We start from the raw sequence: 19,116 nt of genomic DNA, 5'->3' as shown, positions 1-19,116 counted from the left end.
TGTAACACCCTGCACAAAGGTCAAATGCAATAGATTAAAGACCTTGATATCAGAACTGAGACCATAAGGTATATAGAACAACATGTAGGTAAAAGACTTCATGACATTGAAACTAAAGGCATCTTCAAGGAAGAAACAGCACTCTCCAAACAAGTTGAAGCAAATAAACTAATGGGACTATAGTAAGCTCAGAAGCTTCTGCACCTCAAAGGAAATAATGCCTAGGATACAAAAGCCACTCACAGAATGGGAGAAGCTATTCACCCAATACCCATCAGATAAGGGGCCAAAACTTAGATTATATATCTAACAGTTAACAGGTGCTGGCAGAACTTAACAAGAAAATAAACATCTCCCAAAAACCAAAAAAAAAAAAAAAAAAAAAAAAAAGAAAAGGGGCCGGGCGGTGGCGCAAGAGGTAAGGTGCCTGCCTTGCCTGCGCTAGCTTTGGACGGACCGCGGTTCGATCCCCCGGTGTCCCATATGGTCCCCCAAGCCAGGAGCAACTTCTGAGCGCATAGCCAGGAGTAACCCCTGAGCGTCAATGGGTGTGGCCCAAAAACCAAAAAAAAAAAAAAAAAAAAAAAAAAAAAAAAGAAAATAAACATCTAACCCCATCAAAAACTGGGGAGAAGAAGCGAACAGTTTCTCAAAGAAGAAATACAAATGGCCAAAAGGCGCATGAAAAATGCACATGAATATGAAAATGCTCCACATCATTAATCATGAGGGAGATGCAAATCAAAACAACAATGAAGTACCATCTCACACCACAGAGACTGGTACACATCACAAAGAACAAGAACTATCAGTGCTGGTGGGGATGTGGGGAGAAAGGAACTCTCTTTCACTGCTGGTGGGAATGTCATCTAGTCCAACCCTTATGGAAAACAATATGGAGATTCCTCAAAAAACTGGAAATTGAGCTCCCATTTGATCCAGCTATATCTTTCCCTCTAACTCATTTTACTCAGCCTAATAGTCTCCATGTCCATCCATGTTTTGGCAAATTTCATGACTTCATTTTTCCTTAACAAATAGCTGCATAGTATTCCATTGTATAGCTGTACCACAGTTTCTTTAGCCACTCTTCTGTTGTTGGGCATCTGGATTTTTTTACAGTTTCTGACTATTGTAAATAGTGCTGCAGTGAACATAGGCATGCATAGAGCATATTTGTATTGTGTTTTACTTGGGTTCGTAAGATATATTCCTAGGAGTGGTATTTCTGGATCATATGAGAAATCAACTTTCAGTTTTTTTGAGGAATATTCATATTATTTTCCAGAAAGGTTGGACTAGACAGCATTCCCACCAGCAGTGAATGAAAGCTCTTTCCTTCTTGCATCTATGTCGGCAGTGGTTGTTCTTGTTCTTTGTGATTATGCCAGTCTCTGTGGCATGAGATGATATCTCATAGTTATTTTGATTTGCATCTCCCTGATTATTAGTGGTGTGGAGCATTTTTTTCATATGCCTCTTAGCCATTTGTATTTATTCTTTGAGGAAATGGCTGTTCATTTTTTCCCCCATTTTTTGATAGGTTAGATTTTTTTTTTCTTGTTAAGTTCTGTATATCTTAGGTATTAATCTCTTATCTATTAGGTATTTGTGAATAGTTTTTCCCATCTTGTGGTGACTCTTGTACCCTAGTCATTATTTCCCTTGAAGTGCAGAAGCTTCTCAGTTTAATGTAGTCCTTTTTCTTTATCTCTGCTTCTACTTTGAACCCATGTCTGTCCTGGGCAGCTGCATGCAAGGCAAATGCTCTACCGCTGTGCTATTGCTCTGGCTTCACTCTGTATTTTTACAGCTCTGTTGAGATTCTTGAGTTCTATCACTCCTGCCTCTACATACTTTATTTATTCTTAATATTGCCAATATAAATCATCTCACTGGTCTTTTTTTTTTTTTTTTTTGTGGTAGTGTTCAGGTTTTACTCCTGGCACTGTGCTCAGAAATAATTCCTGGCAGGCCTGGGGAACCAAATGGGATGCTGAGGATTGAACTAGGATTGGTCGCATGCAAAGCAAACATCCTGCCTGCTGTGCTCTTGCTCTCTGGTCCTGAAACAGCCTTTTTTTTCAACCTTTTTGTAGAGTGTCCTGATCCATTTCCTTAGGGTTGGTGTGACAAATTGATCTTTTTGATCACTCATTTACTCTAGTCTCATGAGTCCTGGGATTTGGCAAAAATCCCTTGAATTTGTGTTGCTAGATTTCTGGTTTCTTTTTCTCTCTTTTTTCTTTTATTTGGATTTTGGGCCACACTCTGTGGTGTAACACCAGGGGTTACTCCTGGCTATGCTCAGAAATCCCTCCTGACAGGCTCAAGGGACCATAGGAGATGCTGGGGATTGAACCTGGGTCCATCCCGGGTCAGGTGAATGCAAGGCAAATGCCCTACTGCTGTGCTGTCGTTCCAGTCCCAGTTTCCTGGTATCTTTTTTTTTTTTTTTTTGTGGTTTTTGGGTCACACCCGGCAGTGCTCAGGGATTATTCCTGGCTCCAGGCTCAGAAATTGTTCCTGGCAGGCACGGGGGACCATATGGGACTCTGGGATTCGAACCGATGACCTCCTGCATGAAAGGCAAACGCCTTACCTCCATGCTATCTCTCCGGCCCTTTCCTGGAGTCTTGAGCTTAGATCTTCCCCTGCATCTTTCAACATCATTCATTGTCTTTTCAGTTGTGCTTAGGACCTGAGAATTTTGCCTTCCCATTGCTTCCCCTCTCTCTTTCCTTTCCCTTCTTTCCCTTTGTTATTGTATTAGTCATCTCCAGGGGTTGCGCACTTTGTTGAGATGCAAAGGGAATTGTACTTAGGGCCCAAAGGATCATAAAGGCAGTGGTGGTAATTGGTCTTATGGGTGGTTCTGGGGTTCAAACTCAAGGCTTCATCTATGCAGCTACACATCACAGGATCACAGCCACCTTGTTCATTTGAACTGACTTTAAACTTTCTATTTAAAGAGTTTGTGTGTATTTGAAATTTCTACGCAGACAAAATAGTTCTTGGCCTTAACTGTAATATAAATGATTTAGTCTGTGCTTTGTGTTTCCACATCATCTGACTGTTCTGTTTTATTTTGCTAAGTACTTCTCGAGATACTTTTTGTTGCAAATAAAGAAATGGTCGTTTTGTAGAACTAAAGTTACTTTTACCCACTGTATATAACAGTGTCTGGTAAGCTAGAGACAGGACTTGTCTCTAAGTCAGAGAATTCAGATACTTTCTTAGACTAAAATTTTTTTTTTTTTTTTGGTTTTTGGGCCACTCCCGGTGACGCTCAGGGGTTACTCCTTGGCTGTGTGCTCAGAAGTTGCTCCTGACTTGGGGGACCATCGGGGATGCCAGGGATTGAACTGAGATCTGTCCTGGGTCAGCTGAGTGCAAGGCAAACACGCAACTGCTGCACTATTGCTTCAACCCAAAATTTTGGTCACTTCCCTAATATAAGGAACATTTATTTCTTTGCATACTAGCAAATTCTTTAGGCAGTTTTGAAGGCCTACTTTATTTATTTTTGCTTTGGGGGCCACACCTGGTGGCTGGCACTCAGGGTTTACTTCTGACTATACTCCAGTAGGGTTCTTTTTGATTTAGTGCCTCAATTCAATATTATTGAGGTCCTCTTGGCCTTGGAAAGGGAGGTTTTGAAAAAAGCTTTTGTTGCCTTGTGACCTCCACTTCTCTGTGGGCCTTTATGAGAAGTTACTCTCCCTAGGGGGGCCTCCTGGCCAAGAACTGAACCAAACCTCTTGTGGGCTCAGCGACTTTGAGCTTTGAGTCTGTGATAACCGCTGGGACCTATACTGGGGCTCAGGGGATCAGACTTACTGGATAAGAGTTGCTGAGCACAGAGGGAAGGAGAAAGAGAACACCTTCCTCCAAAGGAGCCTGAAAACAAAAGTCCTGAAACCAGTGTTAAAAAGGCAGCCAATTGCGTGCTCTCTCTCTCCTCTCTCTCTCTCTCTCTTTCATCTTTCTCTCACCCTCAGGTTGGACAAGAACTTTCACATTCCTTGATTAAGTTTCACATAAAAAAAAAAAAAGCCAGCCAATTAAAACAGAAATTGGATAGAAATTTACTGCTGATGAAATGAAAATAATAGGGCATTCTAGACCTGAAATGACTTTAAGACAGGATTGTTAGTAAGATAAGCAAAGTAATGATTTTCCTTACGTGACTATAGCATTATGGAGAAAAATAGGCCAGAAATGATTCCTTTACGCAGTCAGGAGTAACCTTATGAGCAGCATCACTGGGTATGACCCCAAAACAAAAACAGAAGATCAGCAAATGCCAAGGGCATCATCAAGGAGAGGTTCCTTTGGCTTATGTAGCTGGCGTGATGACCGAGTTTGATAAGACTTTGCTTTGACTTAGAGAGAAACTGCTGTGCAAATTTTTGTTTGGCAGCATCTTTGAAAATGTCAAGTCAACATTTTTAATGCTGGGTATCAGCTTTCAGGTTTTCTCTCAAAATTTCAGATACACTCTGAATTGTAAAATTTTATTTTATTATTACTTTTCATTTTGGGGTGGGTTGGGTTTGTGACTATACCCTGGCAGTGCTCAGCACTCACTTTTATCTCTGTGCGCAGGGGTCAGTCCTAGCAGGACTCGGGACAGTTTGGGGCTCCAGGAGATGAACCCTGGATCAGCTGCATACAGAACAAGTGTACTACCTCTTGTACTGTCTTTCTGGTCCCCAACTGTAAAATTTAATATTACTTTCTGCATATACAAAAGTGATTTTGTTAAAAATATTACGAGAAACAAAAAGAGTGCTTTTACTAGCCTTTGACTTAAAATAGCAAGGGTGCTCTTTCTGAGAAAGATTTTCTTTCTTTCTTTCTTTTTTTTTTTTGGGGGGGGGTCACCCAGCAGCACTCAGGGGTTACTCCTGGCACTATGCTTAGAAATCACTCCTGGCAGGCTTGGGGGACCATATGGGATGCCGAGATTCAAACCACCGTCCTTCTTCATGCAAAGCTAATGCCTTACCTCCATGCTATCTCTCTAGTCCCTCTGAGAAAGATTTTCAATAAGAATAGATAGCTAGAAAAGTTAGTGCTCTACTATTACTGACTTTTAGGATTTAGGATAAATTAATTTTTTTTGTTTTTTGTTTTTTGATCACATCTAGCAGCACTCAGGGGTTACTCCTAGCTCTATGCTCAGAAATTGCTCCTGGCAGGCTTGGGGGACCACATGGGATACTGGGATTCGAACCACTGACCTTCTGCATGCAAGGCAAACACCTTACCTTCATGCTATCTCTCCGGCCCCAAATTAAAAAAAAATTTTTTGTGCTTTTTTGGGCCACACCCCGGTGATGCTCAGGGGTTACTCCTGGCTATGTGCTCAGAAATTGCTCCTGGCTTGGGGGCCCATATGGGATGCCGGAATCAGTGGTCTGTCCTAGGTTAGTGCATGGAAGGCAAACGCCCTACCACTCGCACCACTGTTCTAGCCCCGGATAAATTAAATTTGGGTGGGGGGTGTTTTGTGCTATACCTTGCAGCGCTCAGGCATTATTACTCCTGGTTCTGTACTGAGAAATCACTCCTGGCAGCTTCCGGGGATCATATGGGGTGCTTGAAGTTAAACCTGGGTCGGCCAGATGCAACGCAAATGCCCTACCCACTGTGCTATTGCTCTGGCCCTATTTTTTTCTCCACACTCGGCTGTGCTGAGAGCCTGGCTCTATACTTTGGGGTCACTCCTGGCTGGGCTCTGAAGACCATATGGAGGACTTGAGGTTTTTTTTTTTTTTTTTTTTTTTTTTTTTTTTTGTTTTTGGGCCACACTCGGCGGTGCTCAGGGGTTACTCCTGGCTGTCTGCTCAGAAATAGATCCTGGCAGGCACGGGGGACCATATGGGACACCGGGATTCGAACCAACCACCTTTGGTCCTGGATCGGCTGCTTGCAAGGCAAACGCCGCTGTGCCATCTCTCCGGGCCCAGGACTTGAGGTTTAACTTCTGTCAGTCATCAGTAAGCAATTGCCCTGCCCGCTGTACTATCTCTTTGACTCCATAAAGTCTTTTTTGGGGGGCCAAATCTGGCAGTACTCAGGGTTTCTTCCTGGCTCTGTATTGAGGGGTCATGCTTGGTGATATTCAAGGGACCATGTAGGGTGGGGGCCAGGAATGGAATCCAGATATTACCTAATTTATGTCTCTTTAGTCCCATAAAGTCAACTCTTACCCAAGGCGTGCCACTTATTAGCTTACCAAGTTTCTAAAGACTCAAGTACTGGTCCTCCCAGTAAGCTTATTTGTAAAGTCTGGCAAGCAAAGCTATCTTGAAGGCTCCAAGTGCAAGTTTTTGAACATTTATAAACAATATTTCTGGTAGAATATTTCTAGTATGCAATGCTATGTTGATGTTTCTGAAGATTTGTTTTTTATTTTCCGCAAATGTTTATTTATTTAACAGTTTTTTATTTAAACGCCGCAATTACAAACATGACTATAATTGGGTTTCAGTCACAAAAAAGAACACCCCCCCTTCACCAGTGCAACATTCCCACCACCCATGCACCCCAACTCCCTCCACCCACATCCCCTGCCTGTATTTGAGACAGGCATTCTGCTTCTCTCACTCATTAATATGAACAATATTTTTGTTTTGTTTTTTGGGCCACATTCGATAGGACTCAGGTATTATTCCTGACTTTGCACCCAAAAATTACTCTTGGGGCTTGGGAGACCAAATGGATGAACCTCGGTTAGCCGTATGCAAGGAAATACCCTACCCACTGTGCTATCACTCTGGCACCAACCCCTCAAGTTTTTATTTTAAAATAATTACAAGTTCTTGAACCTTTCTAGACATGTTTCTGATTCATTGTCTCTGTTATATATTAGGCAATACCAAGTTGATGTTTCTGAAGATTCTTTTCCTCTCAAGTTTTTATTTTAAAATCATTATAATACAGTTTTTTTTTTTTATTCTTTAGGGAGACCCTGTGTTTCTCAATGCAGTTTCTCCCAAAGACACCCACTTGTCTGACCCTAGTTCTGTCAGGTTAGAAAGACAATTAATATAATGGGGTTTACCTCTAAAATTATAGAAATTTCAGTTTAAAATTTTTTTCTCTATATGATTTGGAAAATACTAGTTTTATGTGTAAGTAACATTGAATGTTTAAAATTTTTATGTGTTCTATTTGTCCCAAGGTGCCATGCTGATTGTGAACATGTGAAAAACGAATGTTACACTGAGAGTTTATGTTCTTTTTATTTTTTGCTATGTTCTATTGGTGTAGATTCTCATGTCAAGTTGGTAAACATGCTATGTGCTTTGGTACTTATAGCATAAATCATTTGTAATCCAAGGAACTAATCGTAAATTGGGGCTTAACAGATCAACTCTATTACTGAACTTGTCACATCTAAGGGTGGAATGGTAGTGATTGATGGTGGTAATACTGGTCTGTGTTGTGTTGTGCACGCTGCGTGTGAGAACACATTGCAACTTACTGTTATGATTTGTTTTTTATCGTTTGTTTTATTTTTATACCTCTGCTTATTCCACTGAATGAGACAGCTACTAGCCGGGATGATAGCAGAGCCTGCTTTTCTCTCTGAGTATACTATCTTTGCTTTGGATTCCTCCAAACAGCCTAAAACACAGATTGACAGTGTGGTGAGTCCTTCCACCGCTTTATGCTTCCCCTTTGTGGGGAAGCAAAGCAATTGGTAATTCTAGAAGCAATTCTCCTGTTGCTTGTCACTTAATATCTCTCAAAGCATCTTCAGTGCCCTGTTGCTAACCCAGTGCTAAAAAACCAGAGTATATGGTTGAATTTTGATGGCTGGTTTGTGCTTTGTGGTAGCTTCTTAACAGCAACCAAAAACATTTTCCGTTAATGGAGCTAAGACTGCCTTGTCTTGGTCTAAACTCCTAACATTTTCTTTCACCTTTAGGCAATGTTTGCCTTCTCACTGAAAAACTAAGCATTGCTAGAAATATTTTTTATACAGTTGTTAGGGATCAAGACTATTCTGAGATATAAGTCACAGGTTTTTTGTTTTGTTTTGTTTGTTTGTTTTTGTTTTTGTGTCAGACCTGGGGGGGTTACTCCTGGCTATATGTTCAGAAATCGCCCCTGGCAGGCACAGGGGACCATATGGGATGCTGGGATTCGAACCACCGGCCTTCTGCATGAAAGGCAAATGCCTTATCTCCATGTTATCTCTCCGGCTCCTAAGTCGCAGTTTTGGGGTAAAAAAATAATCACATTGTTTGTAAATTCACAATCAAACTTTATTGAGTAGGCAGACAGATTCAGTTGTTAAAGAAATAATTGCCAGTCATAGGTTGGGCTGTAGTACAGCTGTAGAAGAACACTTGCCTTGCCTGTGTGATGCCCTGGGTTTGAACCTTAGAAATTAAAAAAAAAGAAAGTGGGCCCGGAGAGATAGCACAGCGGCGTTTGCCTTGCAAACAGCCGATCCAGGACCAAAGGTGGTTGGTTCAAATCCCGGTGTCCCATATGGTCCCCCGTGCCTGCCAGGAGCTATTTCTGAGCGGACAGTCAGGAGTAACCCCTGAGCACTGCCGGGTGTGACCCAAAAAAAACCAAAAAAAAACAAACAAAAAAAAAAAAAAAAAAAAAAGAAAAAAAAAGAAAGTGACTCATTTTTATATAGTAAACATCCCAAAGGAAACAGTTACTTAGGCTTTTTTTTTTTTCCTGTTGGTCTACACTGGGTGATGCTCAGGGTTACTCCTGGCTATGCACTCAGAAATTGCTCCTGGCTGGGGGACCATGTGGGACACGAGAGGATTGAACCTAGGTTCATCCTGGGTCAGCCGTGTGCAAGGCAAATGCCGTATCGCTGTGCTACGGTTCCGGTCCCATCAGTATTTTTTTTTCATTGGCTCCATGCAGTTTTGAATGTTGTATATACTTTGGGGCAGTGGCTTTTGCTTTCAGTTACAGTACCCACAGTTTTTAGTTTTTGGGGGAAATGGGGAGGTGTTTGGACGCCCCCTGGTGGAGTTCAAGGCTTACTTCTGCTCTCTGCTCAAGGTCACTCCTGTTGGTGCTCAGAGTACCCAGATGTGGTACTGAGAATTGAACAGAGCCCATTTGCAAGGCAAATGCCTGGATTCCCATGCTCTTGATCCCTTGATCTCTTGATTTCTTTGGCCTCTTTTTTTTTTTTTTTTTTTGGTTTTTGGGCCACACCCGGTGACACTCAGGGGTTACTCCTGACTATGAGCTCAGAAGTCGCTCCTGGCTTGGGGGACCATATGGGACACCCGGGGATCGAACCTCGGTCTGTCCTAGGCTAGCGCTGGCAGGCAGGCACCTTACCTCTAGCGCCACCGCCCGGCCCCTTTCTTTGGCCTCTTAAAGTATCCAAGTTCTTAAATCTTTCATAAAAGTTTTTTATTGACACAGCATTAGTGTAAATAGGCTCTAAATTTAGCAAATTAAAACTTAGAGTTTAGTTGCCCACTAATGATGACTTTTAGAGTTAGGTGGGACACTTAATTTTTAAAATTTTTGTGTTTGGGTCACACCCAGTAGCACTCAGGGGTTACTCCTGGCTCCACGCTCAGAAATCGCCCCTGGCAGGCACAGGGAACTATATGGGATGCTGGGATTAGAACCACCATCCTTCTGCATGAAAGGCAAACACCTTACCTCCATGCTATCTCTTCGGCCCCACTAATTTTTAAAATTTTTGTAAAATGGGATTTCTAGTAATGCCATCACTGTAACTTGGATCTCGCCACAAGCATAACACATAACAAACACATTACTAGCTTCAGGATTCCCAGTTTCTGTAAATGTGCCAATATGTTTTTCCGATGTAAAACTATAATGTTTTTATAAATTTCATGTAAATAGACCTCCTGGGGCTGGAGAGATAGCATGGAGGTAAGGCATTTGCCTTATATGCAGAAGGTTGGTGGTTCGAATCCTGGCATCTTGTATGATCCCCTGAGCCTGCCAGAAACGATTTCTGAGCATAGAGCCAGGAGTAACCTCTGAGTGCTGCCGCTTGTGACCCAAAAACAAAACAAAACAAAAAAAAGAAAAAAAATAGGAAAAAGAAAAAAGACCTCCTACTGAAATGCAAAAAAGTAATTTAAAATTCGGGCCAGAGAGATAGCATGGAGGTAGGGGCTTGCCTTGCATGAAGAAGGACAGTGGTTCGAATCCTGGCATCCTATATGGTCCCTCAAGCCTGCCAGGAGCGATTTCTGATTGCAGAGCGAAGAGTAACCCCTGAGTGCTAATGGGTGTGACCCAAAAACAAAAACAAAATGAAAACAAAATAAAAAAAAAAAGTAATTTAAAATTCTTATTAAAACCCCAGTCTTTTATGGCCTCCAGGCAGAGCTCAGGAGTCCTCCAGGCCCCTTTCCACAATTCCTGGTTAAGTGGCGGCACCCAAGGCAGCGTGAGTGCCTGGATGTGGTGCTTGCTTGGCTTCCAGTGCCAGAGAGGGCAGGGCCATCTCTGGGAGCCTCCAGTGATGCCCAGGGACCAGCCCGTGATAGTTGGCAGGAGACCATCTGTGTGGCTACTGCATGCAGGGGATGCACCTTATGCCTGGGCTCTCAAGAGGCTATGAAAGGGACTTGGGAAACAGCCCAAAGAAAGGCCTAGAGTGCTTCGTTTCCATGGGAGAGTCCCAGGTTTGGTCCCTCAGTACCCAGTCAAGAGTAGCTTCTGAAGACTGCTGGATGTGGCTCAAACAGAAAACAAAAAGAAAAGAATACTATATAAAAATAACTCAAACAGGGGCCAGAGAGATAGCACAGCTGTAGGACTTTTGCTTCCCATGTGGCTGACCCGGGAAGGACTGGGTTCAATCCCCAGCCTCCCATATGGTCCCCGAGCCTGCCAAAAGCTAATCCATTTCTGAGCCAGGAGTAACCCCTGAGCTCCGCTGGGTGTGGCCCCCTCCCCAAAATAACTCCAACAGTTAAAGTGTTGCCTAATCTTCAGGTTTGGGAGCAGACACCCAGAGAACTTTCCACATGCAAGGCAAGTTGCTGCCAAGTTGTAACTTGGCCCCAGATTCTAAACATAATCGGATCCCTACTGTCTGTCCTGTAGTGAACAAATCATTGTTGAAACACTGAACAAAGTATAACCAAAGATGAAACTGAAGGGAATCTGGGTGTGCTTTTTATTTTATCTTATTTTATTTTAGTTAGTTATTTCTGGTTTGGGGGTCACACCCCGCGGTGCTCAGGGGTTACTCCTGGCTCTGCTCTCAGAAGTCACTTTTGTCAGGCTCGGGGGACCATATGGGATGCCGGGATTCGAACTGGGGTCCATCCTGTTTTGGCCACATGCGAGGCAAACACCTTACTGCTGTGCTATTGCTCCAGCCCTGGGTTGGAGCAATGTGCTTTTTAAAGGCATTTATAAAAGGTTTTTTCTTACCTGAAAATTGCCTCTAGTAGAAAACACTGGGGCTCTCAGATATTGATATGAGCTAGTTTTTCAGGCTTCTCCCTCACAAGACCCTCCCAAACCTGAGACTGAAAGAAATGTCTTAAGTGTTGAACAGCATTTTTTTTTTTTTTTTTTTTTTTTTTGGTTTTTGGGCCACACCCGGTAACGCTCAGGGGTTACTCCTGGCTATGTGCTCAGAAGTTGCTCCTGGCTTGGGGGACCATATGGGACACCGGGGGATCGAACCGCGGTCCGTCCAAGGCAAGCGTAAGCAAGGCAGGCGCACCTTACCTTTAGCGCCACCGCCCGGCCCATCATTTTATTAAGTCTCTTCTACCAGCCAGGAAAATATTAGGTCCTGGGGGTAAAGGTTAGAGTTCAGGGTTTCCACCCTCTGAGAATTTGTGGACAGAGTTGTCATCATAAATTGACTCCCAAGGACTTAAGCCTTCATAGAACAAAGTACAGGCATAAGAAATATGGTCGCTTGCTCTTCTTGGCAAGCCAGATTAAGTTTCATAAAGGGAGATTAATGGGAAAAAATTGCTGAAAAGCAGTGGAGAAACTATCATTACAGGGGACACAGTGTCTGACTTCTAGAAGTTCCTGATTTACCTAGTAATATAGACCTACTGACTTCCTTTTTTAGTGGGCCTGTCCTGCATTTATTCATTCATTTTATTTATTTATCTATTTACTTTCAACCTTATTTAATTATTGGCTTTTGGGCCACACAAGGTGGCGCTCAGGGGATTACTCCTGGCTCTGCACTCAGAAATCACTCATGGCAGGCTAGGGGACTATATGGGATGCTGGGAATCAATCGAACCTGGGTTCGTCCCAGGTCAGCTGCTTGCAAGGCTCATGCCCTACCACTGTGCTATCTCTCTGACCCTGCATTTAATTATATATATATTTATCTATTATTATATTTACCATTTCACATAATTCAAATAGAAAAGGAGAGGAAAATGTCTTAAATATGGAAATGTGGTATTCTTGGGTAGGATGATAAAACAGTAAAACAGTTAAAGCTTTTTTTTTTTTTTTTTTGGTTTTTGGGTCACACCTGGCAGCACTCAGGGGTTACTCCTGGCTCTATGCTCAGAAAACGCTCCTGGCAGGCTCAGGGACCATATAGGATGCCGGGATTCGAACCACCGACCTTCTGCATGCAGGGCCTTATCGCTGTGCTATCTCTCTGGCCCCGTCTTAACTCATCTCTAAATATCTTAGTATGCATCTTAAAAAAAAACAAAAAATATATAGCCACAATACATTTATTATATCTCAAATTAGTCTCAGTATCAGATGTCTAGGAGAGTTCAAAAAATTTTTGGTATGCGTTGGGCACTTCCATTTAAAGTTAAGTAAGGCCACATACGCCACTTTTCTTGGTCAGCTCTAGAAATATAGGCAAATGTTCTGTTTAAACTCTAGGTTAAATGGATTTGTTTGGAGAACTTTTTCTTTATTCTGACTTATTTATATAGTTTATTTTAATTATACTATGATGTAGTGTATTATTATTATTATTTTTGTTTTTGCTACACCCAACGGCGCTCGGGTTACTCCTGGCTCTGCGCTCAGAATTCTCTCCTGGCAGGCAGAGGGGACCATATAGGTTGCTGGGATTTGAACCACCTTCTGTCCTGGGTTGGCTGCGTGCAAGGTAAACGCCCTGCCGCTGTGCTGTCTCTCTGGCCCACAGTATAGATTTTGATCTCAGAATCTCATTCGTGGTCATGGAACCTAGGTCAGTGTGATGCCATCAGTAGCATGCTGCTTAACTTGCGGCCTTTGCTATATCAGAGGCTTTCACATGTGATGTGGAAGAGTTTCTGAATTATATTTTTGAAAACTGACAAGATTTCATTAGACTGTTGACTTTATAGGAGTCACTTTTCTTTTGTACAATTAAGTTCCCTTTCAGAGTTTAGTCCAAATAATTCTGCTTTCAGAATTATTGTGAAAAATTTACACTTTTTTTTCTGGGAAGTTTAGTAGTTTGATGAGTTCTGCTATTAAATTCCTGAAACTAATTTTGCCTTGTGCAAAAAAAAAAGTAGGGTACGATTATGGGAAGACAGATATGATTACATTGAAATATATCTGCTACTTACTAATCTGCTATTTAGTTTTTACATATATTGCAACAAGATGAAAGTTCTGGAATACTTAACCATACTAGTTTTGCCTTGCATGAAAATATTCTAATAAGTTAAGTGAATAGATACTAATTTTATTTAACAAATAAATACATCTAATGGGTTTTGGTACGTTACCTTTTTATTTTTAAACAGTTTAAAAACTAGTATTTTTGTTCTTTTCTTTGTAATACCTTCTTTTTCTTTTTTAGAATGCATCTGTTCAGTCCACAAAATTTTTGGACAGTGACCATGGAAGTGAACCAGGGACTCCTCAGGTCTGTTTATGTTATTTAAAAATAAATTAAGCAAATAGTGTCGACTGTCTGTGTTATTAGCATTTAACTTTACACTGAAACAGTGGTGTCCAAACTTTTGACTGTATATGTACAGTGTATGCATATGTAAACGTATATGTATTTTTAAATGTACAATGAAGTAGCTTTGTTGATTTGGGAGGGGAGGTATAAATGAAATTAATTCATGTAGCACCACTCACTTACATTTTCTTTACTAATTAAACAAAACTTAGGTGTGGGGCCCAAGAGATAGCACAGCGGTAGGGCATTTGCCTTTCACGCAGCAGATCCAGGACAGACCTGGGTTCAATTCCCGGCATCTCATATAGTCCCTCGAGCCTGCCAGGAGTGATTTCTGAGGGCAGAGCCAGGTGTAACCCCTGAATGCTGCTGGTTGTGGTCCCCAAACCAAAGTAAATAAATAAATAAATAAATTCAGTGGCCCAGGGTTTGCCTGGTGGCAGAGGACCTGTCTTACAGTCATAGGTTATAAAATAATAATAATAATAATAAATAATAATTCTCCTCTTTCTCCTCTTTCTCCTCTTCTTCCTCCTCTTCCTCCTCGTTCTCTTTCTCCTCCTCTTTCTCCTCCTCTTCCTCCTCCTCTTCCTCTTCCTCCTCTTCCTCCTCTTTCCTCTTTCCTCCTTTCTCCTTTGTCCTTCCTTCTTCCTTCTTAGGATACTTCCCCCAAGTAGAGCTCAGGGAATTCCCTGAATGCTCCCTCAGTGCAGAACCAATTTGACTGCGAGATCAGCAATAATAATAATTCTCCGCCTCCGCCTCCTCCTCCTCCTCCTCCTCCTCCTCCTCCTCCTCCTCCTCCTCCTCCTCCTCCTCCTCCTCCCCTCCTCCTCCTCCTCCTCCTCCTCCTCCTCCTCCTCCTCCTCCTCCTCCTCCTCCTCCTCCTCCTCCTCCTCCTCCTCCTCCTCCTCCTCCTCCTTCCTCATTTCTCCTTCCTTCTTCCTTCTTGGAATACTCCCTCCAAGCAGAGTTCAAGGGACACCCCGATTGCTTTCTCAATGCAGAGTCAATTTGACTTTATGGCATTTCAGCACTGCCACCACCACCGAGCGTTTACATTATTTTTATATAGAACATAACTTATTAAAAATAAGACTAGATTACAAACATGTTTGTAATTATGGTGCTTACGTAAAGATGTTAATTTAAAAATATTAATTAAAAATAAGACTAGAAAGTACAGAAAAACATAAAAATGTTTTACACAATTTTCTACAGTATTACACAGAACTTAGAATGAACTTCCGGTTTTTGTCCATAATGACTTGATCCTAAGGATGATGCGCATTGAAAAGTATATGTAATTACTTGAAGTCAGAATGAGTCGACAAGATACTTGCTATTTTAAAATCGGATTTTTCCCTTTAGTAGTTTTCCTCCTGCTCTTTTCCATTTATTGTAATTTAATGTATCCTAGAGATGAACGCTAATTTGTTACCAGTGTTTTACGTTATAAACACTGTGAGGAATCACTATATACTTGAAGGCAGTGAGACATATTCTCCTCCTGCTTATTCTCACCTGTCTGAACACCATGATGAAATCTAAATTCCAGGAGTAAAGTGGTCCCTGATTTGTTAAAACTCTTCACTAAGAGCTTTGTTTTCCTGTGATTTTTGCCTGCACATGACCACAATCTCCCCTGAGCCTTTTTCACTCCTTACATCTTGGAGATTTTTGCACTCAGGAGAATTGAGTTTCTAGGAAACACCCGTTGACTGCGGACTGCTGTTGGAACAGAATGATCTTGCTTAGGACAACTTATTGGATGACTTTTTGTTATTACTTTTCAAGTGGAGGTGCTGTTATTCAAATTAAAAGGGCATTTCTTAGACTTTTTTTTTTTTTTTTTTTTTTTGCTATGCAGGGCATTAAACCCAGGGCCTTTCATATGTAATGCAAAATGCTTTATTACTGAACTATCACTTAGCCCTGCGTATCAATTTCCAGCTATGGACTTAGAGAAGGACTCAGACTTTTCAACTGCCCTCCAAGATTTTTAGCGCATTCTTTATTTCATAGAAAAATGACAACTAGAACAGCGTTGGCTCTTACTCATCAGTACTGCTGATATTGTCTCCTTCATCAGAACGGGCTCCTCATACGTTCCTCATCTTCCCTGCCCCTTATCCCCTCTTTACTTGAAAACAGTGATGAGAAATCACTGTTCTGTGAAGATCCCAGGATAAACCTTTGGTTCTGGCCACGATCTTTATGCTTCGTGGTAGATACTTTGGGGTGCATAACTAATTTATCAAGTTGGTTCCAGATTGATAGAGAAGCGGTCTTCAACCTTTTCCCCTGGGGGCTGACACCTGTCTTGCACATGGTCCACTGACCCACAGAAGCAAGGCCCGGACCAGTGGTTTTCAGCCTCTCTGCTCCAGCGCCAGGCTGCAAACCAGTGATCAGAGACCACGGCTCTAGGTGGTTTCTCCCTCTAAAGATCTGACAGTTCAGGGCTGGCTCATAGTATACCTGTGAGGACAGCTGGGAAAGTTTGGGGGCTCTCTCCCTCTTCCTGGTGAGCAAACTGACTTGGTAAAGCCTATTCCTCTGCTTGGTGACTGACCTGGGGCCTGCACCTGCTCCCCCCACTCCCCGACTCCAGATCAGGACTTTTTTTCAGAAATGTTATTTTGTCTCTTATTTTTCAGGAATCGGTGTACTTTGTAAAATATCAGGAGTGTGAATTGCATTTGTCAGAGATCTGTCACTTGGCTGTTTGGGAGGGGAAGATGAGTAGGAGTGAGTGTGGCTTCTAATCCACAGTTCTGTTGTGTCTAGTTGCAGGCAGGTGACTCTCAGTCCTTCGTCCAGAAGCTCCAGCTCCGGGTGCCTTCTGTGGAGTCTTTGTTTCGAAGTCCAATAAAGGAATCTCTCTTCCGATCCCCCTCTAAAGAGCCTTTGGTGCGGACGTCTTCCAGAGAGTCCCTGACCCGATTTGACCTCGACTCTGATGCTATGGCCTTTGATCCACCCTCGGATCTGGAAAGCGAAGCTGAAGACTCGCCGGGGAATTTGGACAATCTCAGCAGAGAACATCTCATTCAGTGGTTGCGAAGAATGGAGCGAAGGTTGAAGAACTGCAACGTCAAGTATTCTGAGGTAGGACCATGACCTTTTGGCCTGCACAAAAATTCCTTTTTTTTTTTCAATATAACTTTTTGGACGTTTTACTCTTGTGGATGGCTCTTTCCTACATAGATGGGACACTAGTGTGACAATGCCTAAAGACTTTCAGCTGTCCTTGAAGTTCTGGAGGCCCTTGCCTTTGGCCTCCTGGTTTTTCAGGAATCAGTGTCCGTGTCCCTTTCCTTTCTCAGTCCCATTACTCACGTCATTTGGACCCTCCAGAGCTCATCGACTTCCCACCTTCGAATACTTTTTTTCACCCTTCATACAGTTGCTCCAAAATCAGCTCTTCTGTCAGCCAGATTCCTATTGTTAATGATCCCTGTTGTTCCAGGGAGTTTGATATTCTGGCACACACCATTTCCCTTTATTTAATCTTTTGCATTGAAATGAGCTTTTTAGCTGGTAGCTCCTTTGGGAATGACATTTCTTGTTTGGTCAGAGAGGAAGAAGTAAATATTCATCTTTCTCTCTCCTCGCCTTTCTGTTTCTCTTCTCCCCTCTCTCTGCCTCTCCTCTCTCCTCTCTCTGTCTCTCTCCCTTCTCAATGTTGGTTTCTTTTTCTTTTTTTGTTTTTGGGTCACACTCAGCAATGCTCAGGGATTACTCCTGGCACTACGCTCAGAAATCGCTCCTGGCAGGCTCTGGGGAACATATGGGTTGCCGGGATTTGAACCACCATTCTTCTGCCTGCAAGGCAAACAAACACCTTACCTCCATGCCATTTCTCCGGCCTTTGAAGTTTCTGGCATGTTTAAATTTATAATTTTTTTTATCCAACTTACTCATGTATTTAAATTTGGAGCTTAGAAATTTTGTATTTAAGAGTGCAAAATGCTGGAGCTGGAGAGATAGCATGGAGGTAGGGTTTTTGCCTTACATGCATAAGGACGGTGGTTCGAATCCTGGCATCCCTTAGGGTCCCTCGAGCCTGCCAGGAGCGATTTCTGAGCATAGAGCCAGGAGTAAACCCTGAGCGTTACTGGGTGTGACCCCAAAACAAACAAAACAAAAGAAAAATAAAAAAGCGTGCAAATGCCATCTGCTTTATATATAGCAGCCTTTAATTGGATGACATCTCAAGTAGATATTTAATTCTATTTGGTAGAGTAGGGATTGGAGGCTGGTGGGGAATCATATTTAGTAACTTGGGTCAAGTCATATATAGAGCAGCTGACAGTCTGGGCTTCATTATGTCTTCTATTCTGGTCATACTACTCTTCAATTCCTTCTCAGATAGGCATGTAGATTGTCCAGAATGAAATGAACCCATTGTCTTAGTCTCTGCTTTTCCTTGTCGCTGTAGATAGATATTTAGGATGAAACCACTGTAAGCGATGTTTAGCTGTTGTTTACTCTTTCATCACTATCCTCTTCTAGTATCATTTTCCTGACTGACCTGGGGTAATAAGGGGAGAGTTCTGGTTTCAGGCAAGTGCTCTAGGGTTACTCCTGACTGTGCCCTCAGAAATTGCTCCTGGCTTGCTCAGGTACCATATTCGATGCTGGAATTCGAACCTGGGTCTGTCCTGCGTTGGCTCTGTGCAAGCTAAACACCCTACTGCTGTGTTATCTCTCTGGCCCCATGGTGTTATTCACCCCCTGTTTATAGAATAGCTTCATTTTATTTGGGAATTATTTATGTTCCTCTGTTTCAACTTTATTTGCATCCACTTAAGTTTTGTCTATAAAAAGGATTCTTCTGATTTACTAATTTTTTAATTTTCTTCATAAGATGTGTTAGAATTTAGTAGATGTTTAGTAGCATACGTGTACTTATTTAGGAGTGTGAATAATGTTATTTATACTTTTTCCTTTATGTTAGCTTGCTGCAGCTTATCAGACTCTGCAGAGAGAGAAGAAAAAGTTACATGTAAGTGATATGATTACTGATTCATATTAATTTTAAAATGAGGACCTGATATTCTTGCTAAATTTTCAGTGTGATAAGTATTTAACCTGTTTAATCAGGGATGGCATTTCGATAGAGAATTAAAATCTATGAGGATTTTCTTCTGGTGGGGATTGACTTCCTTAAGCTTGGAAATTCTTGTATTGTTTTAAAAAGT

The 19,116-nt window shown here is 42.0% G+C and overlaps 1 protein-coding gene across 2 annotated transcripts in view; it reads left to right on the top strand.

Annotated features, from left to right (window-relative positions):
- The window catches only part of LOC125998115 (golgin subfamily A member 4-like), a 111,277-nt gene that overhangs the window by 16,346 nt on the left and 75,815 nt on the right, over positions 1 to 19,116 (top strand). The window contains exons 3-6 of one of the 2 annotated variants that reach the window (XM_049766363.1): positions 7,563 to 7,661; positions 13,802 to 13,867; positions 16,706 to 17,020; positions 18,873 to 18,920. In XM_049766363.1, coding sequence (XP_049622320.1) covers positions 7,563 to 7,661; positions 13,802 to 13,867; positions 16,706 to 17,020; positions 18,873 to 18,920 — 528 coding nt within the window. The remainder of the gene's footprint in view (positions 1 to 7,562; positions 7,662 to 13,801; positions 13,868 to 16,705; positions 17,021 to 18,872; positions 18,921 to 19,116) is intronic. The other variant, XM_049766364.1, reaches the window with a different exon arrangement.

The sequence above is a fragment of the Suncus etruscus genome, chromosome 20 (assembly GCF_024139225.1).
Source record: "Suncus etruscus isolate mSunEtr1 chromosome 20, mSunEtr1.pri.cur, whole genome shotgun sequence".
Lineage (NCBI taxonomy): Eukaryota > Metazoa > Chordata > Mammalia > Eulipotyphla > Soricidae > Suncus > Suncus etruscus.
The sequence above is the reverse complement of the archived record's forward strand: the minus strand, read 5'-3'. Positions and strand labels throughout refer to the sequence as shown.